Source organism: Podarcis bocagei, assembly GCF_964188305.1.
Source record: "Podarcis bocagei genome assembly, chromosome: 11".
Classification (NCBI taxonomy): Eukaryota; Metazoa; Chordata; class Lepidosauria; order Squamata; family Lacertidae; genus Podarcis; species Podarcis bocagei.
The window spans coordinates 62,375,444-62,400,498 of NC_138136.1; the positions used below are offsets into that span (position 1 = coordinate 62,375,444).

At 49.3% G+C, this 25,055-nt stretch overlaps 2 protein-coding genes across 10 annotated transcripts in view; one reads left to right on the forward strand and one right to left on the reverse strand.

Moving 5' to 3' along the window:
- KIAA1328 overlaps positions 1-25,055 on the reverse strand; it is a 235,677-nt gene that overhangs the window by 207,024 nt on the left and 3,598 nt on the right. Inside the window, exons 1-3 of one of the 6 annotated variants that reach the window (XM_081212925.1) lie at positions 8,320-8,413; positions 5,835-5,870; positions 3,488-3,627 (exon numbers count right to left, since the gene is read on the reverse strand). The exons of 1 other annotated variant lie outside the window; for it this stretch is intronic. In XM_081212925.1, the coding sequence (XP_081069051.1) occupies positions 3,488-3,627; positions 5,835-5,870; positions 8,320-8,377 (234 nt within the window). In that variant the 5' untranslated portion in view covers positions 8,378-8,413. Of the gene's footprint in view, positions 1-3,487; positions 3,869-5,834; positions 5,871-8,319; positions 8,414-25,055 lie in introns of those variants that run through there. 4 more of the 6 variants (XM_081212926.1, XM_081212927.1, XM_081212928.1 and 1 more) reach the window with 4 other exon arrangements.
- On the forward strand, positions 8,741-24,003 carry LOC308597358 (uncharacterized protein). 4 transcript variants are annotated; one of them, XM_081213279.1, is made up of 8 exons: positions 8,741-8,881; positions 13,074-13,620; positions 14,473-14,729; positions 18,130-18,274; positions 18,422-18,492; positions 23,090-23,233; positions 23,494-23,596; positions 23,797-24,003. In XM_081213279.1, exons 4-8 carry the CDS (start codon positions 18,174-18,176, stop codon positions 23,810-23,812), a joined length of 435 nt encoding a protein of 144 aa, XP_081069405.1. In that variant the 5' UTR covers positions 8,741-8,881; positions 13,074-13,620; positions 14,473-14,729; positions 18,130-18,173; the 3' UTR covers positions 23,813-24,003. The 4 variants fall into 4 exon arrangements, 2 of the variants coding, with proteins under 2 accessions (XP_081069405.1, XP_081069404.1); XM_081213278.1 differs by lacking the exons at positions 8,741-8,881; positions 13,074-13,620; positions 14,473-14,729 and adding an exon at positions 14,954-15,595; XR_014012893.1 differs by lacking the exons at positions 18,130-18,274; positions 23,494-23,596; positions 23,797-24,003 and having other exon boundaries at positions 23,090-23,227.

Below are 25,055 nucleotides of genomic sequence, written 5' to 3' on the forward strand. Positions count from 1 at the left end.
TGCAACAAACTCTCAGAAAGAATCGCGCACAAGGACGGAGAAGATACAGGCAAAAAACAATTCACCGCAGTTTCTGCACTTACTCTCCAGGAAGGTCTGCCTGGTGACAACATTAACAACCTTGCAGCACCAGGCTAATGGGGAGGGGATTCCGTGGATGCCACAAGAACCACAACTGGTGACCCCAGATGTACCTCCTTCTCCTTGGAGCTGGATGAAATGGGACTGTAATGCTTACTGCTGTTTCTGTATTTATTTTTGGAGGAACACTGTTGAACGCAGCAGGTAGAGATTGAGACACTTAACCTCATAGTTGTGAGTTGGAGCCTCACATTGGGCAAGAGACTCCAGAATTGCAGGGGTTAGATCAGATGACTCTTGCGGTCCCTTCCAACTATACAATCCTATGATTCTATGTACCTGAAAGTCTTTTAATCATCTGCAGTTTTCTAAATACCCAGAAATGTTTGTTTCTATTAGGCAACAGACACATAGAAGGAAGGAAGGAAGGAAGGAAGGAAGGAAGGAAGGAAGGAAGGAAGGAAGGACTAGGATTGGCCCCTACAGCACCTCCAGCCTAGATGCTTAGACCTTTTATCTCTTCGGGTAGTTTTTTTTTTAAAAAAAAAAAATTATTAAAGATTTCTTGGTTTACAAAAGTATGTGCAGATCTCTTTTTTTCAAGTTACATTTTCTACAGATCAGCTTCATTTGTTGAGACATTTGTGTTAGGGGGAAAAAGGGGGGAAGAGGTGGAGGGGCCATAGTGGGTGGGGGTCGGGTGGTAGTCTTTCTATTTTACTTAATGTATGTGTGGGGTTTTGTGTCAGCGTCGTTTGTGCAGGTTCTCGTTGCTATTTGCTTGTGTTCCTTTGGTGGAGAGTGAAGTTGGGGCTGGCCTAGGGCATGGGTAGGCAAAATAAGGCCCGGGAGCCAGATCCGGCCCAATCACCTCCTCAATCTGGCCTGCAGACGGTCCAGGAATCACCGTGTTTTTACATGAATAGAATGTTGCCTTTTATTTAAAATGCACCTCTGGGTTATTTGTGGGACATAGGAATTTGTTCATATATTTTTTCAAAATATAGTCCAGCCCCCCACAAGGTCTGAGGGACAGTGGACCGGCCCCCTGCTGAAAAAGTTTGCTGACCCCTGGCCTGGGACATGGGTAGGCAAACTAAGGCCCGGGGGCTGGATCCGGCCCAATCACCTTCTAAATCCGGCCCGTGGACGGTCCAGGAATCAGCGTGTTTTTACATGCGTAGAATGAGCCCTTTTATTTAAAATGCATCTCTGGGTTATTTGTGGGGCATAGGAATTCGTTCATTTTTTTTGTTCAAAATATAGTCTGCCCCCCCCCCCAAGGGACAGTGGACCGGCCCCCTGTTGAAAGTTTGCTGACCCCTGGCCTAGGGTGTTGTTGCTTGTTTGTGATTGGCTGTGGTGAACTTTGTTTTCATGTGTGAGTGGGGTGGGTGGATGTTTTTGAATCAGGTTAGCAATATTGATTCGTATGCTGTTGGTGGATTCTCGCCGTTGTCTTGTTGGGCTGTGATATGATAAAGGGGAGCCATACAGGGGTAAAGGCATCTTCTTCTATTTGTCCCTTAGAGAGACATGTTACAGATAAAATGCCTGCTACACACCCTCAACCCTTGGGATAGGGTGGGAAACAAAACAATAAAAATAAATTGAGATATCAGTTCTTTTCTGAAATAGTGCTGTACTTTTCGTTTGCACCACCCAATCAAATCACATCTTGATTTATGACTCAGCTACACCAGCCCAGCTGGGCAGCAATTGGGCAACAGTTCCTCTTTGGAAACAAGGGATTTCACACTTTCCAATTTGCCCTGTAAAACAGATCGGCCTCAGGGAAAAGAAGAACTAGAGGACTAATTGGTTTAGTCGCTCCAGGTTTTTAAACTAATATATACTATGTTATTATAATTGTCATCATTGGAGGGGGTGAGCTAACATGTAATATTCTCTTTCTGTGATCCCTGCTTTGTTGTTTTATAACCCACTATTGCTTCTTTAGACAGAGGCCCATTAGTCATAGCTATAAATTCAATAAAGGCAGCGTAAGGATGCACTTTTACAGCAGCTCCTATACAACTGAAGTTTACATCTTCCACTTTAGTGACTCTGTAATGTATTCAAAAGGAGCACTGCTCACACTGCAGGCATAAACTGCTGCTGTCTGAGGGGACGATCTTTAACTCTCCGCCTCAATCTCTCACACAGCCATGGTTCTGCCCACGAGGAGAGGGCAGTTCTGATAACTTGAAATGCTCTTTGCAAAAACATTCTGCTAGAGGGATGGTAACTTGCTGGGTAGAGTACATGGCTGGCACAAAGAAGGGTCGAGGCTTAATCCAAAGTAGTAGTGTTCTATGTTATAAATCCAGCACTTTTATTCTTGTTTCTTTTTGTTTTCCAGTATATTTCTTATTAGCAAAAAACAAACAAACACACACGTGTGTGTGTGTGTGTGTGTTGCAAGCAATTTTTTATTCTGAAAGTGTTGCCCAGAGAAAAAGGTTTGAGAACCACTGCCCTAGACAGCCACAGCTGGTGGAAGATAGCAGCCTTGGTGAACCAATGTCTGGCCCAATAAAGGGAAGCTTCTCAACAGAGAATGTGGAAGCTGATCACTGAAGAAGCTCGTCTTTGCCCCAAAGAGAAGAGAGACCTGCTGGGAGGAGGCAGCAAATCTCCAAAGAGAAGCACTGGGACACCTTGCCAGCCAATCTACCCCCCCCCCCGGTTGCCTTCCAGCCCCAAATAAGAGGAGCAGGAAGACAAATCCCTTGCAGCTGCCTGTTCATGCTGAAAGGCAGCTCATCTGTCACAACACTATACACAGCTGCAAGAACAGGCAATGACGGAGGTGTATCCAGAGTTCTGACTCCCTAAAAGAAGCTTTTAATCCTTAGGCACTGTGACAGGAACTGGTCCTACTTGCTCCATTCTGGCCCCAGGCTTGCAAGCGTTAATCTAGCCACAGTTACAAATGCTGAAGTAAATTTTTAGATGCCTGGACAAGGAAGATTTTTCAAGGCCTGCACAATTACTTTATCTTTGCACCTTGAACGCCACAATGATTGCACGAGAAAAGAAGAGGGGAAAGGCTTCTAAGCCAGATACAAACAGCCACTTTTCAGCTGCGTGTGAATAAAGCAGAAACAGTCTGCATCAACATCAAGTCTGCATCCAATTCGACTGCCATCGCTGCCACCATCCAAGACCACGTTTACATTATATCTCATTTGTTTCAGTATTTTAACACTGTAAACTGCCCTGGGTGCCTTGGTAGAAAGGCAGCATATAAATGTCATAAATAAATAAAACAATAAGTAAACTTCACATTGTCATCCTCCACAGGTTTACTCTGTCCTGCTGAGTTGAATGGACTTTCAGGTTACCTCTGCCACAGATTGCAGCCTCAAGAGTTCTGGTTTCATTTGCCCTTCTCCGTACTGACCTGCTGCCCAGGCGCTTGGCCTGCGCTTTTCCAGGCATCCATTGGGGCAGGAGCAGCAGCTGCAGGCACCTTTGCCTTCACTTCCGCTTTCTGACCTTTCAGCAGGTGTCTTGCTCTAAAATTCCTCTCTGTGGAAATTCCTAGAGATTGAACAGACAAGATCAGGAAAACTTCCAACTTGTTCTTACAAAGCACCTCCCACATTGAAGCTTCCCACAAAAAAGAGGAAATGAAAACAGCACCCTCCCCCACCCCCCAAAAAAGCTTAAGCATCAGCCCAGCCCAAGGAAAAACTCTTGATGAACAAAAACAAACCAGCCCAGACTTGAGAAGGCCCAAGGATAACCCTGCCCAACACCAAGAACCCTGCACCTTGGACTTCCTCTTCCCGTCAGGAGACAGGGCCGAATGCTTGGTTCAAAGAGTCCTGCATGGTTACACCATAGACCAAAGATTAATAGTCTTTTTATAGACCCCAGTTATCACATCAGCTGCCTGACTATTCTCAACATTTTAATAAGAATAAGCTCAATTATTTTGTATACCAAACAGATTTTTAATGGCTTTGAAGGTACTTAATAAAGTTTTATAATTCCATGAGCAACTAGCTTATCCTTCTCCCTACCATTTCTTTTACAATTATGAAGTTGACAATCACAACACAGAACCAAAGACCAGGGAGAGGAGTAGAGAGGAGGACAAGACTAATTTTTGCTGCCTTGTTCCTATACCCTTCACAGGGCAATTAGAGAAAGTTCCCTTACTTCTGTCATTTGGGGCTGGAACATCCTATAGTATGTAAACATACTATAACATACTATGTAAACAGTATGTAAAGGGACCCCTGACCATTAGGTCCAGTCGTGGCCGACTTTGGGTTGCGGCACTCATCTTGCTTTATTGGCCGAGGGAGCCAGCGTACAGCTTCTGGGTCATGTGGCTAGCATGACTAAGCCGCTTCTTGTGAACCAGAGCAGCGCACAGAAACGCCATTTACCTTCCCGCCAGAGTGGTACCTATTTATCTACTTGCACTTTGACGTGCTTTTTAACTGCTAGGTTGGCAGGAGCTGGGACCAAGTAACGGGAGCTCACCCCGTCGTGGGGATTCAAACCGCCAACCTTCTGATCGGCAAGTCCTAGGTAGGCTCTGTGGTTTAACCCACAGCGTCACCCATGTCCCCCTATAGTATGTAATTCACTACATATCAATGTGGGGTGGCTGCTTTGGCGTAGCCAAGCTTCTCTCTGGCTTTGAAGGACCCAGCCAGCACCCAAGAAGTGGGTGGGTGGCAGCAATCAGAACGATACAAAGAGACTGCAAGCTGATCAACCAGGGCTGATCTACTGAATCATCTGCCTGCAGAAGAAAACTTCTTGGATATGAAACATGGAGAAAATTAAGGCACAGAAAATTCATCTACCTTCAAGAGACATATGTTTCTTGACATGGCACTAACTTCAACTTCTAAGGGTCAATACAGAGAACACATTTTCACACAAACAGGAACTGTCTCTGGGGCTGACAAAAATATGTATCATCAAAGCAGCACATTGGACTTGCTGTCAGCTGGGTTAAGTTCTTGAAATTATCCATGAAAATCTTTCATTCTTTTCTCAGTAAAAGCAGTCAGAATATAGAAGCAGGTCAAAGCAGGCCAACTAAACTCTGCCTCACCTTCTCTGATACCTCTAAGTAAGGAAGGGCCAATTGGGAGTTGGCTAGGCAGGCAAATGAAACTCAGAGCCCAGCTCTAATTCATTAGGAAGTCAGTGCATACAATGAAATTATTCACAGTTTGATCTATATATTCCCAGGGTAGGGTCAGAAGGAACATGATGCCATGACCTATTGGAAGCTGAGCAGGTCTAGGTCTGGTTAATGCTGGGTGGGAGACTGCCTGAGAACCACAGATGCATGCACGCTACCTTAGGCTCCATGATGGAAGAGAAGGTTAAGTGTATGTAAATAAACATGTAAATATGAGCAGCTAGAGATCAAATGTTGCTAAATGACAGCTTTAAACCATTTCTCTAGCTCTAGGAGGAGCACCTAAAGGCTGGCTGCCAACCTGTGAAAATGAGATGATGGTGCCTAAAAGCATTCCATGATTTTTCCAGCCCCCCTAAAGGACCTGAAAAGGTTGTATCCCTAAGTTATCATTTGAACTCTTTTACTTCTAGCCCTCTCCCCAAAGTTACAAAATCTCATTTTATAACCCGTTGCTCCAAAGTTGCCAAGATAAGAGTGCATGTGCCGTATGCACAGAGTGAATCTGAATCAGGTCCTGGCCCAATTCACTACCCAACAAGTCAAGTTAAATTTGGCAACCATTCAAAGATCATACCTGGGACATAGACAGGTGGCTGCTCTTCGTCAGAAACTGAATGCAATTTCATTCAAGGAAAGCAAGGGCAAAAGGTTTGTTCCATTCTACATTTTACACTCTGTAAGTATTATACAGTGGTACCTTGGTTTACAACCATAATCCATTCCGGAGGTCCGTTAGTAAACCAAAACAAGTTGTAACCCAAAGCGCTTTCACCAATGGGGCCTCCCAAAAAAAGTGTGTGTAATCCCAAAAAAAATAGGTTGTAATTCAAAAAAAGTTCGCAAACCGGGACACACACTTCTGGGTTTGACGTGTTTCTGTTCCAAAACGTACGCAAACCAGACTGTTTGGAAACCAAGGTACCACTGTAGTCTGGAAAATCTGCATCAAAATAGAAAGTTCAGAAGCAGCAGACAACTGACCAGGAGACTACCAAAGCAAACATTTCTGTAAATCCACTTTGTTATTACTCTTAAACGGGCCTCATTTAAAAGGTTGTATTTTATTAAAGGCCCTGTAACTAGCTCAATCACAGAGATAATGAGCCACATTTATTTGTATTAGCCTTGATTATAAAAGCAACTCCTGGAGGCCATACATTCAATGCATGCTCCTCAGACTCTGATTATGGACACAGAGAGACTAAGCTTTACACTCACACATTTTTTAAAAAGCTATCTGGGGCTCTTAGAAGCAGGTACTGGTATTTGAGGATCAGGAGAGAAATCTGGGTAAACTGCATCCTAGTCAAGACCATAATCTGGGACCCTTCCCTGTTGTATCATCCAGATTGCCCCAGTGGGCCAGAGGGGAGCAACCAAATGGAGACTAAAATCCATTTGGAAAGATTTAGTGTAAATACATCAGCCGAAGACCTATGTATGCAAGTTAGTTCATAAAAGATGTAAGCATAATAATACCAAACAGAAATCAACAACAGATTATATATAAATGAATTCTGGGGAAGAGGACAGTATATCCGAATAATGAAAGGAACAATATATGAAAATAATGATTACATGAAAAACAAAATAGCACGTTTATGCAATTACTTGCATATACTGTTCCTTATAAAGTACACTGCTCCCTTCCTCATGATTCACTTACTTACAATATGCTGTTGGTCTCTCTTTGATATCCTAAAGCTCACATAGTTCATGAACTAAAATCCATTCACTTATCTTCTGCCAATATGTTTAAAATTATATTTTTAAAATAGATTTCAGCTTCTTGGGCCCACTTACTCTCATCCACCAGGGCAGATTAGAGGTCTTATTTTCAGCAACAATTACATGCACCCAGAATGTGACCATATAGAGTTATTGTAAGCTGCTCATCTAACTCTTAAACTGGAGGTGCAAAATGTGTGCCCCCCCACACACACCGTTAAAGCCTTGAAGATGTTAGAATCATAGAACTGCAGAGTTGGAAGGAATCCTAAGGGTCATCTAGCCCAGCCCCCTGAAATGCAAGAAAATGAAGGTGGCCCTTATGATCAAACCTGCAACCCTGGCATTATCAGCACCACGCTCTAACCAACCGAGCTACCTAGTGAGGGATAGCCTTCTTTGGCCGAACTGTGATGCAAAGTCTCTAAAACCACTAACTTTGCCTCTGGGAGCCTGGAAGTCTCAGCCTCCATTTCTAGCTCTATATGTATGACCATTTGGTGCCTGGGACCCTCAGTTGTTTCTGCTGCGAGTGGGACGCCTAATGCTGCTGCCAAGGATGGAAAGGGCGCTAGGAGGGAGTGGCAAATAGGCTATGGGTCTGTTTTGCAGGGTCACGAGACATGGGGTCACTTGGTGAAGGGGAGAGGCTATGGAGGCAGACGATATCATAAACAGGACACGTCCCTCAAGACATACAGAAACCTCAAGGGCCCTCTCTTCCCCATGCATAAACAGGACACCTCAAGGGCCATGCAATATATGTCTCCCACCCACCACCAGCCCCGTCTTCCCTATGACGGCAGCCACCAAAGTTACCAAAACTTCCACCAAAGGGAACCACAAAGAAAAGCTGAAATCAGCTGCAGCAGCTCAGAGTTGACGGGGGAAGCCGGGAAGCCCCGAGTTCAAGTCTCCGCTCAGCGCGACTATTTGGGTTGCTACGCTGTGAGACTTCGAGGGAGCTATGGGGGAATTTAACATGCTAGCATTTGTACTGTTCAGCGCTCTCTCTCTCCCTCCAGCGACGCTCCCCGGCCCCTCACAACAGCCCTGCAGAGTAGGGCGAGGGGCGAGAGAGAGAGAGGCTGGCAGGCCAAGGTCCCCCCGCCCTGGGAGTGGGGGCTTCCCCGTAACCCCCGGGCCTGGCTCCGCACTCGGCGGGGCTTCTTTCCTGAGGCAACGGAGGCGGCTCTCTGCACATGCTCAGGACCCACGGCAGCCTTTGCCACCGTTTATTATCGGCCCGCCGTCAAATTAGCCCCCCCCCGCTTTACCTTCTCCTCCCGCCACGCCGCCCCCCCCGCGAGCCACTCCTGAGGGAAGGATACGATCCTTACTCCAACGAGCAGCTGCTTCCGGCCCCGGCCCCGCGGCCACATCCGCCATCTTGAAACAACCGCCACTCCCAGCGTCCCCCCGCCCTGCCACGCCCCCCACGCGCGACTCTGACCTCCCATTGGCTTACGGAAACCGGGCTTTGCCCAGATACGGCGCAAGTGACGCGCTGTCGTAAGAGCCGGCCAATGGGGAGGACTCGGAACGGAAGGGGGGGGAGGAAGGGAGGAGGTGGAGCCGGCTCTCCCATTGCCTTCTGGGAGTCGTAGTGCCGGCTCTCCATTCCTTTCCCCCTACAGAACGGCCGCCGAATGGAACTGAATGAAAGGGAGGACTGCGATTCCCCAAAAACACCGCGGCGCGGCGTCTGAGCTACGGGTCGCGAGGAGGGGCAAAACGCGCTCACCAGGTGCTGTCCGCGCCCCTTTGGGATAGGGACTGATGCGGGAGGGAGGCGGAAGAGGATGGAGGAGAAGGCCCTGCGCAGCGGGAGCAGCTCCAGCAGCACCAAGCCCTACCTGGAGAAGCTCACCCTGGGGGTGACCCGCATCCTAGGTAAGGTGGAGGTGGCATGCCTGGTTGCTAAGGAAACGGCCAAGGGATGGAGCCGCAAAGAGCCTTTCTTCCCTCTTGTTCATTGCATGGCGCTTCCCCCTCACAACAGCCCTGTGAGGGAGGCCAGGCTGACCTATATTTTTCCTCACAACAACCCTGTGAGGTAAATTCTTCTCCTCTCCCCCACCTTCCCCCACCTCCTTTCCCTCAAGACTTTTCCTTCTGGTTTTCCCTTGGCAACCCTTTCCTGTTTTGTGGGGCCCATTGCAGTAGGACCCCCTCCTAAAGTGGCTCTCTGCTATCAACCTAGCTTCCTTCCGGGCTTGAGAATCTCCCCAGCCAGTTCTTTCCTCTCAGCCTAGCCTGCCTCGCAGGGTCATTGTGATGACAAAATGTGGGAGAAGATAATGGCGTGCGCCATCTTGGGCTCCTCAGAGCAAAGGTGGGATATCAATGTAATGAACAAAAATGCTCCAGGGCTACTTTTTTATTGCATTTTTATTACAAGTTTACCTCCAAGGAGCCCAATGTGGCATAGATGGTTCTCTCCCTCCTCATTTACCGTAATCACTGCAACCACTGTGAGGTAGGTTAGACAGGCACTGACTGACACCCACCCACCCCCAGTCACCTAGTGAACTTCATGGCCAAGTGGGGATTCAAACTCTGGTCTCCCAAGTCTCAGCCAACACTCCAGCCACTGCACCACACTGCCTCTCCTTTGACCTTAAAGGTAAAGGTACCCCTGCCCGTACGGGCCAGTCGTGTCCGACTCTAGGGTTGTGCGCTCATCTCACTTAAGAGGCCGGGAGCCAGCGCTGTCCGGAGACACTTCCGGGTCACGTCGCCAGCGTGACGAAGCTGCTCTGGCGAACCGGCACCAGCGCAGCACACGGAATCGCCGTTTACCTTCCCGCTGTAAAGCGGTACCTATTTATCTACTTGCACTTAAGGGTGCTTTCAAACTGCTGGGTGGGCAGGAGCTGGGACCAAAAGACGGGAGCTCACCCCGCCGCGGGGATTCGAACCGCCGACCATACGATCGGCAAGTCCTAGGCACTGAGGTTTTACCCACAGCGCCACCCGCATCCCCCTTTGACCTTGCTATAGCATAAAATCCTGCCTGGACCGTCTCATGTTTTGGACCTGACCTTCAGAAATAAGTTACCCCCCAAAATAAGTTACCTTTGCTTGGAGGAAAAATACCTGCTACTTTTTCTTCTTTTTAAAGGACTGCCTTCTCCAAAGAGTACATGGCTCTTTTAATAGTGTAATCTTCTGTTTTGCCCTTGGGATATTTCTAATCTAACATCCAGGCTTTTAAGACAGAATTTCCCGTTTGATCTAGGATTTGGTTCAGGCCCCTTCAGAAACTGCCGCTCACTCATCCCTCGAAACCTTTGTGCAACCTCCGTCCCCCGTCCTGCCTGTGTTCCCTTTGATCTCAGGAGAACCAAATTTATTCTGTTTATAATTTGCCGGCTTGTTAAATGCTCCCGTGGCAGTGGTGCGGAGGAGGAAGGCCCCGCTGGATGACTGGCCCTTTCCATAAAGGAGATCTGTATTTTCGTATTAAGGCTGGAACTAAATGATTTTAGGCGTGAACCCCAGAATAGAGCACCGGAGACTGTTTTGCAGGGAGCCCAGGGGGATGAACTAAATGACCTAATAGGATTTCCCCCATCTTTTACCTTTGATGCTTCAAAGGGCTCCTTAAGGGTGGGGCCCCCTATCTGTCCTCTTCTATTTTCCATGCAGAAACCTAAGATCTGCCTGCTTGATAGCTTCCAAACACCGTGTGCTGTGCAGCGACTTTCTTCCTCTAATTACGTCTTCCCCCAAACCAGTGACCTCTGGGAGATTTGGAGCTGATGGAAGCTGTAATGCAGTGGTGTCATGGACCGGCTGGATGCAGAGAAGTGGTGGGAGGCACAAGCTGGGGAACCCCCCGGGGAAGAAGGCTCTTGGAATCCGAATCAAAGAAAAGCCTTCAACGACTAGGACCCAAATTATCTCAGGGCCTTCCTGATTCCTAGTTCTTCAAGCACTGAGAATCTCTGGTGGTTCCCAGCACCCCCAGTTTCATCTAGTCTTCACTTGGGATGTCCCCTTTAGTGTGACAAGCCAAGCCCTGTGGAACTCCCTGCTACTAGACGTTTGTCCTTCCAAGATCTTTGGAAAGCTTTGTTTTGTTGTAAGTTTACAAACTCAGTTAGAGGTGTGAGCTTGCTTTTGTTGTGTAATGTTACTGATATTAGGTGTAATTTGAGACAAACATATGCCTATCAACAGAAAGAAAGTTTTCTCTTTTCTGATGTTACATATTTGTTAGAGTTCAAAATCCCTCTTCGCAACAACAGGTCATGGAGAACTGTAGAATAATAGCCAATGCTCCTGAAAAGAAGGATGCATGCAGTTTCTGGCAATATTCCCAAAAAATATTTTTATACTATACTATACTGAAATGTTCAAATGTGTTTTTTTTCCCCCTGCCACACTTGCCATTCTCCCCTGCCACCCGCTTTGAGAAACACTGCTCTCAGGGGTGTTGGGCATGTCCCCACCAATTATTCTCCCTCTGTTAAATTGGGCCTGTAATGATGAACTGAAGAATCAGGGGAAACTCACTTGCTGTTGGGTCCTGCTTTGAAGAGCACCCTCCGTGTGTGCGACGCACCCTTCCTCTCGATGCTGCCGCTCTGATAGCTGTTAGTTTAGGAGGCACGAGTTTTCAGGGCATGTAATCCAGGGCAGCAGAGAACCGGACATAGCGATGACATCAGGCAGCAGCCAGGCAGCTCAAGAAGAAAAGCGATGCAAACCTGGAAAGAGCTGGCTCCGCGGATGCAAAGTTATAGATGCAGCAGGGCAAGGGGTCAGTCTTGACATAGGCCGACAAGAATGCTGAGGGGGAGAGATGATAGGGCTCTCAGACAACAGCTGGATACTGCAGGCCTGTTTCTGTCCATCGGGGCCAAGCAAAGTATAGGAGAAAGACAAATGTTGGAAGTGATATAACGGACAGGAGGGCCAGCTGCACATCAAGGCTTGTTTGTTTATTAAATTTGTACACTGCCCTACACCCATAGGTCTCAGAGTGGATCACATAAAACCACAGTATGAAAATCACAAGAACAAACTAATAATACCCCCCCCTTGTTTGCAGGCTAGCACACTCCACAAAAGAAGGATGCCCTCCAGATGTTGGGAAATGATTGTAGTTTAATGGTAGAACATCTGCATTACACGCAGAAAGTCCCAGGTTCAATCTCCATCATTTGCAGGTAGAGAGCTTCCCTACCTGAAACCCTGGAGAGCATCTGAACCCTGGAGACAATGGTGAACTAGGTGGCCCAACAGTCTGGCTGAGCATAAGGCAGTTTCCTATGTCCCAGGGTTGCAGTACTCCAACTCCCATTTCTGCACATATAGAATCCTAGCTGCTATTGTTACATACAGAAACAACTTTAACTAATTATAACTGACCGCAGGTCACCACAGCCAAAAACTGCAGTATCTAGCTCACCTTGCAATGATAAGCACTAAATTGAGACAAGACAATTTAAGGAAAATTCACCAGAAACTATTCACTTTGGTTGTTGTTAGTGGCTGTGGACATGCCATAACATTACAGCACATGATCCCCCCCCCAAGACTCATGGGAACTGCAGTTTACCTCTAAACACAGTGCTATAGGTCCCAGTGCAACACATGACTGGCTTATCCTAGAGATCACTGCGTGCAAAAACTTGCGGTGCCAGAAGATGTTGAGCCTAATATTTACCCTGGAATCCCAACCACCTTTGCCCAGGACAATGTACGACACCCTGGACTCAGTCATTCAAACAGTTATGTTGAGACTCAGTTAAATTGTCCTATGCCCTAGGGCCCCTCTTTTCAAGTTTATCTAAATCGTGGAGCACCAATTAGTGGAACAGTGTGATAGATGGGTTGGAATTAGGTGGAACGAAGGAAGATTCGGGTTTAAATTGCTATAAAGGCTGATCATTAGATCCATACATATCACGTAGCTTGATATTGTGCATGAGCTTTTACACACTTTATGCTGTGGTGCGAAAGGCATTATAACAAGGCTTGGGCACAAAACCCAATCCTAGCTGTAAGACCTGTTCTTCCTCCGATGTTGAGGTGCGGGATGAGTTGTAGACTATTAATATCTCTTCCTTTGCAGGGTACATCTGCCCCCTTGAAAATCCTGTTTATCGTTTCCGAATCTGTTTCTGGAGTAAAGGACGTAAAGTGGAATATCGTTCATCTATGGCCAACTGCAATGTGATGCTAAGAGTCACTAGCAGACCTGGTTACGTTAAAAGACCTAGGTCTAGAGTCAGGCTAGTTACTTATCCAGACCTCATGGCGAGTTCTTTTTGCTGAGTTGCTCTTCAGATGCCCTTCTGTCCAAAGGGGCTCCAAGTGAGCTAACCAACCAGCGGGCCATTTCCCCTCTTGCAGGATGGCTTTCTTCTTAAAGAAGAAGAAAAGTTCATCAAAAGTTTATCCAGTTAATTTACAAGAGAGTGTCACCCAGGACCCTGCTGCCCAAAGAACATACCAACTCTTGCCAGTGCTGGTGAAGCCTCCTCAAGCACGTGCAGAGGCCTGGAGGAAGAACGAAGTCCAGCCAGTTGTTTTCCCTGAGTTACTACAGCACCAGGCCAGTACAGTTCAGCGGGTCAGCAGCAGACCAGACGAAAAGCATTCTGGGCCAGTGTTCCCAGGTGAGTAGGCAGACCCAGATCCCTTTCGGGTTCCTCTTTTCAAGGCCTGCGTCATACGAGGCTGGTGTCTCTCTTGGTTTCCTTTTATCTCTGGGCACAAGCCCCACCCACCCAGGCCCTAAGGAAGTCAGATTATCCTCTACCAGGGCCAGGGCCTTCTCAGTGATTGCTCCAACCTGGTGGAATGCTCTGTCGCATGAGGCCAGGGCCCTGCAGGATTTAACCTCCTTCCGCAGGGCCTGTAAGACAGAGCTATTCTGCCTTGCTTTCAGTTTGAACTGAACTTTTATTCCCTTTCTTTCCCTTCCTCTCCCCTTTTTATGAAGATTACCTGCTCTGGGATCCCACACCTAATTCTCCCCTGGTCTCCTCACTGGCCCAAGTAGGACTAATTTAGCCAGCTAGCCCTGGTGATCATCTAATCTTTATTGGATGGATTTTCCCCCAAATTGATTTTTGAATTCTGAATTTATTGTTATTCATGTTTCATACTGTATTTTATGCTTTTTTTGTTGCATCAATTAAGTGTTTTAATTTTGTTGTTAGCCGCCTGAGCCCAGCTTTCTGAACCAGGAAGGGCGGGGTATAAATAAAAAATTATTATTATTATTATAGCATGTCCATGGCTACAGCCTGCACCCAAAAAACCACGCATCCACTGTTGCGTGGGGCCACAGTGGTGCAAAAATGTGGTTACAAAGCACAGATCCACATGGATCCTCAGGATTTTTGCATTGGGCTACTCCAATCTCACCGTCAAATCACATTGCGGCCACAGCATGAACCACAAAAATCATATATCCACTGTTTCGTTCAGAACATTTTTTTTTCTTGTTTTCCTCTAAAAACTAGGCACGTCTTATGGAGCGAAAGATAGTTTTAGTTTGGCGTTTGTGTTCCCTTTTAATAAGAATAATAAGTGCTGGGGAGGCCAGAGATTCACACTGTGGCCCGAAATAACAAGGTGGAGCCAGTAGTCTTCCCAGAGCTGGTACAGCGCCAGACCAGCACCCTTCAGCCGGTCAACAGAAAGCCAGACTCCAGGCAGCAGTGGCACTTGCCCCTGCTGAAAAAGAAGAGCCCCAAGGATTCTGGGCCAGCGTTCCCAGGTGAGTAGGCAGAACCAGATCCCTTTCGGGTTCCCCTTGGCAAGGCCTGCGTCGTACAAGGCTGGGGTCTCTCTTGGTTTCCTTGATCTCTGGGCACAAGTCCCACCCACCGCACCCCTCCTTTTTAAAGAGACTTGTAACATGGAGCAGGGACTTCTGGGTGGCTGCCCCTCTTCTGCATTGCTGAGGACTGGACTAGGTGGCCCCGCAGGTCCCTTCAGATGCTACAGTTCTATGATCCCTGTTCAGATACGGCATGCATCTGCTCATCGCAACAGTCAAGAAGCCCCCTGACAAAGAACTTGCTCTGTTTTTTCATGTATAAGATGAGGTATTTGTGGAGTATGGTGGTTAAAGGGTTAACCCCTAGTGGTGTCCTGTATCTGGGGCTGGAGCTTCGTTCAGGAAGCTGCGTCAGTTCTTTGTCTGTGAGTTACTTTCAGTTTTTACGCTGAGAGATGCTGAGACACAGAGCGTGTTTTGTTCTCCGGCACAGAGAATGCCTTCAAGTTCTGATGGATTTATTGCTTGTAAGTAAACACTGTTAAAGAGAGAACAGCTTGTGGACTCTTCCTTACTCTTTCTCACACGGAGGCAACACTGCGACTCTGCATACTGCTTAAGGTAGCTCCTGACTAAAGCCTGCGCTGAGAAACACAGCAGAAGTTTTGCACAGAGGGAGTGTACTGGACACGCAGTTATTCACAGGTTATAGGAAGCAACGTTTCTTTTGCCGGGTGTGAGAAGAGACCACAAGGAAAGAGGCCAGCTTTGAACTCCTGCCTGAGAAGGGGGCAGTCCTGAGTTCGCTGGTGAAGCAGGAGCTTGCAGCAGACTGCATTTTCAGGGGACCGGCTGGCAGAAGTGTGAGTAAAGCTTATAAGCCCCAGGGGAAGATGGCGCAGGCTCAAGAGGCTTTTAACGTGCCTTTTGGGAAGCTAACTGGCCCCAACTGGGATGAGTGGTCCGTCAGAATGAAGTACTGGCTGCTGGGAGAACAGCTCTGGTCTTGCATGCATCCCCCACTACCTCAAGCTGCTGAGAAAGCTAGTGAGGCTGTGCTGGTCCCGGAGGGGTTACCGTGTGCCATGGTCCGAGTCCAGTCCTGGGTCGAGGGTCTGGAGGCTGTCTGTCAAGGGCGAAGCGGGGTCCAAGGCAAGGAGCCGGGCATGGTCAGGAACTCCGGAAGAGCAGGTCAGAGTGCTGGCAGCAACAGGTTTCCAGCGATGTTGCTCCCACAACTTGGGACTGGGCTGACTGGCCTTTATCTCCTCTGGGGCCTAGGGCGGTCCCGGCCCACAGGTGACTTGCCTCTCCTGGCCTTAAGGTGAGCACTCCTCCTGAGAGAACTTAGTTCCCTCCGTCTCTCTGCCCTGAGCCTCTGCAGCTCAGGAGAGGCTGGAGGGTTACTGGACCCAGAGGCAACCTCACCTTCCCGACAGGGCTGGGAGAGGAGCACCTGCAGGCAATGGGTCCTCAATCACCTCCAGAGCCAGAGTGGATTCATCTGGTGTCTGCTTCTAAGGATCCGGCACAGATGGGGCCCTTCAGATTCAAGCCCCTGCCCTGGCTCAGCCGGCCCTGGAGACGGGGACTCCTGTGCAGGCTGGGATTCTTCAGGTTCAGCCTCTGAATCAGATTCCCAGGCCATCACAGAGGCAGACGTGGCTGCAGCTCTGGAAAAGGAGCAGTGGGTGCTGGGCATACTAAAAGCAAACGTGGATGCTTGGCTTTTGCCTCATGTAGAGGGCATTAAGGAGTCCCGGGTCGCTTGGCAGGCACTGGAGAAGGCGTTTGTAGCCACAGTGGGAGCCAAAGACCGAGAGGGGACTGTGAGCCCAGTGGGGGCTGAAAGGAGCCCAGTGAGGGCTGAAGGCAACGTTCCTGGAAGCTGTTCCTATGTTTCAGCACATCTGTGTGATGAACAGGGAGAGAGGCAGAGAGCTGGGAGGAAAGCAGTGGCAAGCTGTTCCTCAGGAAGCTGGGCACCCAGGAGTGGGGGTGCAGACAGCAGTGGAAGAGCTCTGTGAAAGCCAAAGTCTCCAAGAGTTGTTTTCGCCGTGAGAGCTGTTCTGCAGGGGCTCAGGAATGCAAGGTCAGCCGGCAGAGAAAGGAAATAAGCGAAGGTTCTCAGACAGCGAAGCATGAGAACACTGGCAGAGGCCCTAGTGGGGGCGGAAGTGTTTCCATGGCAATGTTGGAATGTCAGCAATCAGCCACTCTCTCTTTTATCATGGACAATGGAGCGACTCACACTCTAGTGCCATCTGGTGGGCTTCTTTGAAATTGCAAGTCTGAAAAGTGGACGATATGTGTCATTGGCTGATGGATCGAAGAGACAGTTAACTGAGACTGGCATGTTGTATTGTTCTTTTCTAGATCATGAAGTCCAAGCTTTTGTGGTTCCTGAGATCGCCAACTGTCTTTCAAGTGTGTCCGCTCTTGTAGCTGATGGCTTCAGTGTAAAGTTTGCAAATAACGTGTTCTTTTTTCAGGGATGGGAAGAAGCTATACAGTACTGAGTGCAAAGATAGGCTGTTCATGGTGGAGATGCCTATTGCTAATGTTGCTGTTGTGAACCCCTTGAAGAGGCACAAGTGCAATGCGCAAACGTGCCACCACACAATGGTTGTGTACATCTTTGGCACAGGAGATTTTCCCACACAGGGTGGTCCTACGTTAACAAGGCCCCAAAGAATACTGAGGGGTGTAAGTTTAAGGGATGTGACAAGTTCTTAGATTGCAGAGCCTGTAAACAATCTAAGGTAACCACATGCACATATCCTAGATCCACTAGAAAGACCAGCAGGCCCTTTGAGCTAGTCCATGCAGATTTGTGTGGCCCCATGCAGGTAGTGTCTTTGGGTGGATCCAAACACGTTCTGTTGCTGATCGATGATTTTTCGAAAAACTCATGGATTTTTACGATCCAACACAAGAGTGAGGCTGCTGCATTGATTAAAGATTGGATCACAGCAGTAGAGATAAGATTTTCCATGAGATTGGTGTCCTTTCAAAGTGATAGAGGCTCCTCTTATACATGGGTAGTGCTGAGGGGGGACGGGCGGTTGGTTGTAGCCACCAGGAGGAGATTTCCAGCAGTGATTTCTTTGCTGTGGAAAGGGCTGTTGTTGATTGGCTGCTGCTGTGGCAATCGGGGAGACGATAGGTGACTTGGTTGATGTGTGCAATTTGATTAATGGCTACCCCCCCAAAAAAAAGCTCAACTCTGGGCAGTCCCCTCCCAAAAAAGCTTAACAAGTCTTGGCAATCATCTCTCCCCATTTTCTAAATACTGAGTACCCAACCGTCTTATACACGGGGACATGTTATACACGGGAAAATGCGGTACCTTTCCCTCTCGTCCGCCTCATTTACTCCTCTCTCTCTCTTTCTCAAGAGCTCTCAGATGAAAACTTCGGGGAATTGTTGACAGGTAAGAAGATGCTGGGAGGAAGAACATTCAGAGAAACTTTGGAGATGATGGATGAGAGGGAAATTTTAGACACCATCCTCCAACGCCCCCATCCACTTCACTTCTCCAGGTGTGTGTGATGCAGGTTGGTTGATTGAACTCATGAGCTTTCATGATTTCTATGGTGTAGACAGTGTATACAAAAGGATTTAGGCAGATTCCTGTTTTTCCCATGTTTATTGATGGCTATGTATTGTTTGTTTTTCTGATTTTTCAGGAAGACTTTGAGTGATGCCTGGAGCAGATCCATAAGAGAGGAAACGAAGACAGGATTTTGGGTGTTTTCCGGTACTTTGCATATATAAGTGTGATTGTATAGCCTTGTTTTGAATAAAGTCATTCAACTTGTGAATTGGTCTGTGTGTGTACTATAGACTTCGTAGATGGCACTGTGTAGCCACGGACAACTATGACATTTCTTATTAGTATCAAAGTTTTGCAGATACATTGGTACAAATAAAGAAATACACAATTTTTTGTCAACATTGAAAAGTAAAGATACAGAAGGTAACACATACAAAATACAGATACAGTAATACAGATACGTGAAATTTCAGTAAAAACTTAGTGACACAGTACAAGTGTATAGATGCAACGATGCAACAAATGTAATGTCAGCAGACGAACCTTGAGGGAATTTTTTGAGGGACTTTATAACTCACTTTATGATCGTTTATTATTCTTATAACAGGACCATAGAATAATCTACCAACTAAACCCGGGGTTGGCAAACTTTTCCGCCGGCGGGCCAGATCGCCCACGTGAGCACGCACACTTGTGCACATGCGCCCTCGCCCGCCGCTCTTTCCCCGCTGGCTTTCGGAGCCACAGCGGGGCGGGGGAGAGTTTGCAGCTTCCTATTGGTTGCAGGAGCTTCCTGCAGCCAATAGGAAGCTGTGGCTGCGTCCTGGAAGTCAGTCCCCATGTGGAGGAACTGGAGCAGCACGGCGGTTTAGCTCCGTGCGGGGACTGACCGAGCGGGCGGCAATGGCTTCCTATCCTGCAGTCAATAGGATGCCATTGCTGCCCGCTCAGTCAGTCCCCGTGCCGAGCTAAACCGGACCTACGACCAATTTTCAAACAGGCACGTGCCTACATACGCCGCCCTGACACCATGGAAAGAGCAATTGGGATGGCTTGCTTCACGGAGGTGAGAGTCGGAAACGGGGAATGCATGCAGGCGCTCCTGCTTTGAAACAACTGCACCCAGGCAGGCAAGGAAAGCAGAGGGTGTAAGAAGGTCTCCTGCGCCACCATTGATGGCTGGCAGGCCTGCACTCTGCCTAGGGCAGCAATTTCTACAAGCCTTAGATAGGAGCTGAGGGCAGTGTGCATTAACACACTCCTTGCGCTTTGCTCCCCCTTTCTTCCCGCCCGGGGGGCCCTGCCCTCTGCCTGCCCCTCAGAGCCAGCATGGCACACAGGGCTGGGCTTTAGTGGCCGCAGCCTCTTCCCGTCCTCACCTGCTTTCCAGCAGCCTCTACAACATTGCATCCGCTAGCTCTCGCCCGGCACAACTTTTTAGAATAATTAGGTCAATAACGTCCTTAGGAGGACAAACAAATTTAAGCACAAATTCGACCCACAGCTGTGAGGCATTCGCGAGCTTTTTTGCGGAGAAAGTCCTGTTGCTCCGCCGTGACCTCCCTGCCAATTTAGATACAGTGACTGAACTGGAGGCCCCTCGACTGACTTCAGGTCCAGTGTTGGACCATTTCGATCGGATACTCCCTACTGATGTGGATAGATTCCTCCAAGTTGGTAGGCCCACCACCTGCCTCCTTGATCCGTGCCCGTCTTGGCTGATTAGGGAGTGTCCAGATGTTGCGCGGACCCCCCTGGTTGAAATTATCAATTTGTCCCTTGACACGGGGACATTCCCAGGGGAACTGAAGGAAGCAGTGGTGCGTCCACTCTTAAAGAAAACTTCATTAGATCCCTTAGACCTATCCAATTACCGCCCAGTTTCAAATCTTCCATACCTGGGTAAGGTAATTGAGAGAGCGGTTGCTGAACAGCTTGGTAGGTTTCTGGAGGAAACATCAGCATTAGATCCATTTCAGTCCGGTTTCCGTCCTGGTTTTGGGACAGAGACGGCTCTGGTTGCCCTAACAGATGATATCCGTAGACAACTGGATCGAGGCGGGTCAGGACTGCTGATCCTTTTAGATTTGTCAGCAGCCTTTGACATGGTCGATCATGATCTTCTGGACCATCGCCTTGCAGACGTGGGGATACAGGGCATAGCCCGTAACTGGTTGTGCTCTTTTATCTCTGGTCGGGGACAGAGGGTGGCACTAGGGAAGGAAATGTCATCACGCCACTCCTTAGTGTGTGGAGTGCCGCAGGGCGCAATTCTCTCCCCAATGCTTTTTAACATCTTTATGCGCCCTCTTGCCCAGATTATCCGGAGCTTTGGACTGGGCTGTCATCAATATGCTGATGACACTCAGCTCTATCTACTGATGGATGGCCACACCAACTCAGCCCCTTACACACTGACCAGATGCTTGGAAGCTGTGGCTGGATGGTTTCGTGGGAGCCGATTGAAACTAAATCCTTCGAAGACAGAGGTCCTATGGCTAGGTCGGGATAGCATGGGGATGAGGGACCAACTCCCTTCTCTTGCGGGGGCCCAATTAGTGCCATTGCCTTCCGTTAAGAGTTTGGGTGTAATCCTTGACGCCTCCCTTTCCATGGAGGCGCAAGTCACAGCAACAGCCAAGGCGACATTTTTCCACCTTCGCCGCATCAAGCAGTTGGTCCCTTACCTTTCCCGCCCCGACCTGGCCACAGTGATCCATGCGACAGTCATCTCCAGGCTTGACTACTGTAACTCGCTCTACGCGGGGCTGCCCTTGAAGCTGTCCCAGAAACTCCAGCGGGTACAGAATGCTGCAGCGAGGCTCCTCACAGGGTCTCTGCCATGGGAGCATATTCATCCAGTGCTTTTCAAGCTGCACTGGCTCCCGGTGGAGTACAGGGTCAGATTTAAGGTGCTGCTTTTGACCTTTAAAGCCCTTCACGGCCTAGGACCCTCGTACCTACGGGACCGCCTCGCCTGGTATGCCCCACGGAGAGCCTCAAGGTCCATAAATAACAACACCCTAGTGGTCCCAGGCCCTAAGGAAGTTAGATTGGCTTCAACCAGAGCCAGGGCCTTTTCAGCACTGGCCCCAACTTGGTGGAACGCTCTGTCTTATGAGACCAGGGCCCTGCAGGATCTGATCTCTTTCCGCAGGGCCTGTAAGACAGAGTTGTTCCGCCTGGCCTTTGGATTGGAGCCAATTTGATTCCCTCCGCCCCCTTTTTCTTTTTTCTTTTCCTTCTCCTGCAATGAGGCTCCATTTTAATATTTTAATGTTCCATTATTTTAATGTTGTATTTTATTTTTGTTTTTAAGTTGTAATCACTCATCTTGTTTTTATTATTGCTTGTAAGCCGCTCTGAGCCCGGCCTTGGCTGGGGAGGGCGGGGTATAAATAAAAAATTATTATTATTATTATTATTATTACAACAGCCTTTCTCAACCTGTGGGTCCCCAGATGTCACTGGACTACAACTCCCATCATCCCTAGCTAGCAAGGCCAGAGCTCAGGGATGATGGGAGTTGTAGTCCAACAACATCTGGGGACCCGCAGGTTGAGAACCGCTGCTCTACCAGCTGCCCAAGGGAGGAGGCCAGCAGCAGTGACCACGGAGATGCCATGGAGGGGCAACGAGAGGCCCCCTCACAGCCGCCACTGTCATTGGGCACAAGCTCTGGCTCATTCTCCTCCCCGAGCTCGGTGGCGGCAGCTCTGGCATGAAAAACAGGGACATTCCGGGATCAAATCAGAAGCCGGTTGGCTTTCGTAATTCCGAGGCTGTCCCTGGAAAATCAGGACACTTGGAGGGTATGGGGTACCGGACTTCGGTTTCCGCGGCACAGATTTCCTCCTGCCCTGCCTACTTTCTTTGGCCTTGCACACATCAAGTGTTTTCTTTTCCAGCTCCTTTTCCACAAACAGATAGGCTTGTTTTTCGTGATGCATGACATTATAAATCGTGAAGTGCCGTATTTTTCGCACCATAGGCGCACCGGACCATAGGGCGCACCCAGTTTTTAGGGGGGGAAATCAAGAAAAAAATATTTTTCCCCCCCCAGCCCCAAAGAGCAGCGTACAGGCTGCGCACAACCGCTCCCTGCCGGAGGGGTTGCGCGCAGCTATGGAGCAAGCCAAGGCAGGGGGCGGGATGGATCCCACTCACTGTTTAGGCTTCCCCTTTAGCCGCACACAGCCTCCCCCTCCAGGGAGAGGCTGCGTGGGGCTAAAGAATCCATAGCCCCGTGCAGCCTCTCCTTGCCGGGAGACGCTGCGCAGGGCTTTCCTGGGAGGTGGGGGGATTCCCTCACCTCCTGCAAAACGGCAGAAGCCGCGCGCACTTTAAAAGGGCTGCACGGCTTCTTCTGGCTTACCTGGGAGGTGGGGGGATTCCCTCACCTCTCGCAAAAGCCTGCAGAAGCCGTGCAACTCCTTTGAAGAGATCGTGGCTTCTCCTGGCTTTCCTGGGAGGTGGGAGAAGGGACTGATGCGGCCAGTCAGTCCCTTCTCCCTCCTGTGGAAAAGCCCGCAGGAGCGCACGGAGCTTGTGTGCGGCTCTTGGGGGCTTTTCCCGCCTGCCTCCCCCTGCATTCGCTCCATAGGATGCACACACATTTTCCCTTGCTTTTTAGGAGGGAAAAAGTGTGTCCTATGGTGCGAAAAATATGGTATGATATATATTAAATCAGAAGCCGGTTGGCTTTCATAATACCGGGGCTGTCCCTAGAAAATCAGGACAAACTTGGATTTTCATGGCACTTTCTTTGGCCTTGCACCCCATCAAGTGTTTTCTTTCTCAGCTCCTTTTTCACCGGGAGATTGGCTGCCTCTGCAGCAGAGAGAACATTGTGGACACTCTCCAAGAGTGGCTGGTGGCACCCAACCCCCTGATGCAGATGGGCGGCCTGCAAGGACTAAGCCATATTCTACAGGAACCGCTGGCAGTAAGAAATTGGTGGCAGGGGGCACATTATGAAGCGGTGTACAAATTAACCTAACAACGCCTTGCCTCTCAATGAGCCAGTTGAAAGGAGATTCCCTTATTCTGCTGCAGCCTTATTCTCAGGTGCAGACCAGCATAGGCAGGAGGCTGCCTTAAAGAGTCAGGCCAATGGTCTGGCTATCTCAGGGTTGCCTACACTGGTCAGCAGCAGAAAGGCTAATCTGGCACCTTGGTTGCCTTTCTGTCCACTCCCATCCCCAGGTGTCAAGATACAACCAGAAACTGCCAGCCACCTTAAGGGATCTCACAGAGTTGCTGAGGAGCACCAGGCCCGAACATCGGGAGACAGCAGCCGTATTGATAGGTAATTGAAAACAAAGCTCTTAAGATGAAGGGGGGGGGGTTTAGGGCATGAGCCAGAAGTGGTATTTCAGCTAAAAAACCTGGAGGCTGAGAGGCAGGGATGCAACTCCATGTGTCATGCACTGCCTGACTCTGTCCAAAGGAGAGCGCTAAAGGGAGGCTGCACCCAGAAAGTAGCTTTACTCTGCCTCTCTCCATCAGGCTTGGGGGCGCCTGACAGACCCTAGAAAGGACTGCTGCTGCTGCCACTGTCACCCAGGACTGCCTGCCAGGAGCCTGAGGGCCCTGCCCTGCCTCTCTCCACCTGGCTTGGGGGGACCTCACAGGCCCTAGAAAGGACTGCTGCTGCTGCCACCCAGGACTGCCTGCCAGGAGCCTGAGGGCCCTGCCCTGCCTCTCTCCACCTGGCTTGGGGGGACCTCACAGGCCCTAGAAAGGACTGCTGCTGCTGCCACTGTCACCCAGGACTGCCTGCCAGGAGCCTGAGGGCCCTGCCCTGCCTTTCTCCACCTGGCTTAGGGGGACCTCACAGGCCCTAGAAAGGACTGCTGCTGCTGCCACCCAGGACTGCCTGCCAGGAGCCTGAGGGCCCTGCCCTGCCTCTCTCCACCTGGCTTGGGGGGACCTCACAGGCCCTAGAAAGGACTGCTGCTGCTGCCACCCAGGACTGCCTGCCAGGAGCCTGAGGGCCCTGCCCTGCCTCTCTCCACCTGGCTTGTTTGTGTGTTTCTTTCTCTGTTGGGGGCGGATGGGTATTGGGTTGTGGATAGGTATAGTTTTGATCTTAAGGCGAGAGGGTCAGGGCTGCTTGGGAGTGTGCCCCAGCCAACAGAATGGCTGGGCATGTTCCACAGGGGGTGGGGTGTCCTGGGACATCCGATCTCAGTTATCACGGGCAGCAGGAGGAGTTACCCAAAGTCCAGACCATATCATTACTGAGGAGGCAGGTTTAGTTGTTGTTTGAAGACTATCCCTGCCTCCGGGTCTGGTCTTGACCAGAAGGATACTGGAATCAGCAAGGGAGACCCACATGACTTTAAGGTGCTGCTGTGCAATCTCAGGAAGATCTTGTTTGGGTCCAGCCCGTTCACGAAGGAATCGGCCTCCTCAGCTGCTCCGTGTTGACAGTGGATGGGCTTGTACATGTTGAACCTTGCCGGAAAAGGAGAAGGTAAAGTGAGGAGCAGGAAACGGCACTTCCTGCCACCCAGAACTGCCTGCCAGGAGCCTGAGGGCCCTCATCTTGAAAAGGATGTTGGAAAAAGTTCAGAAAAGGGCAACCAAAATTATCAAGGGGGTGGAGTAAATCCCCTATGAAGGAAGGTGGCCAAGGCTAGGGCTTTTTGGTTAGGAGAAAAGGCAAGTAAGAGGCAGCACGATAGAAGTTTATGAGGTTTGGCATAACACAGAGGAAGTGAAGGGAGTATCTCATTGGGAGATGCAGGACAGGCAAAAGAAAG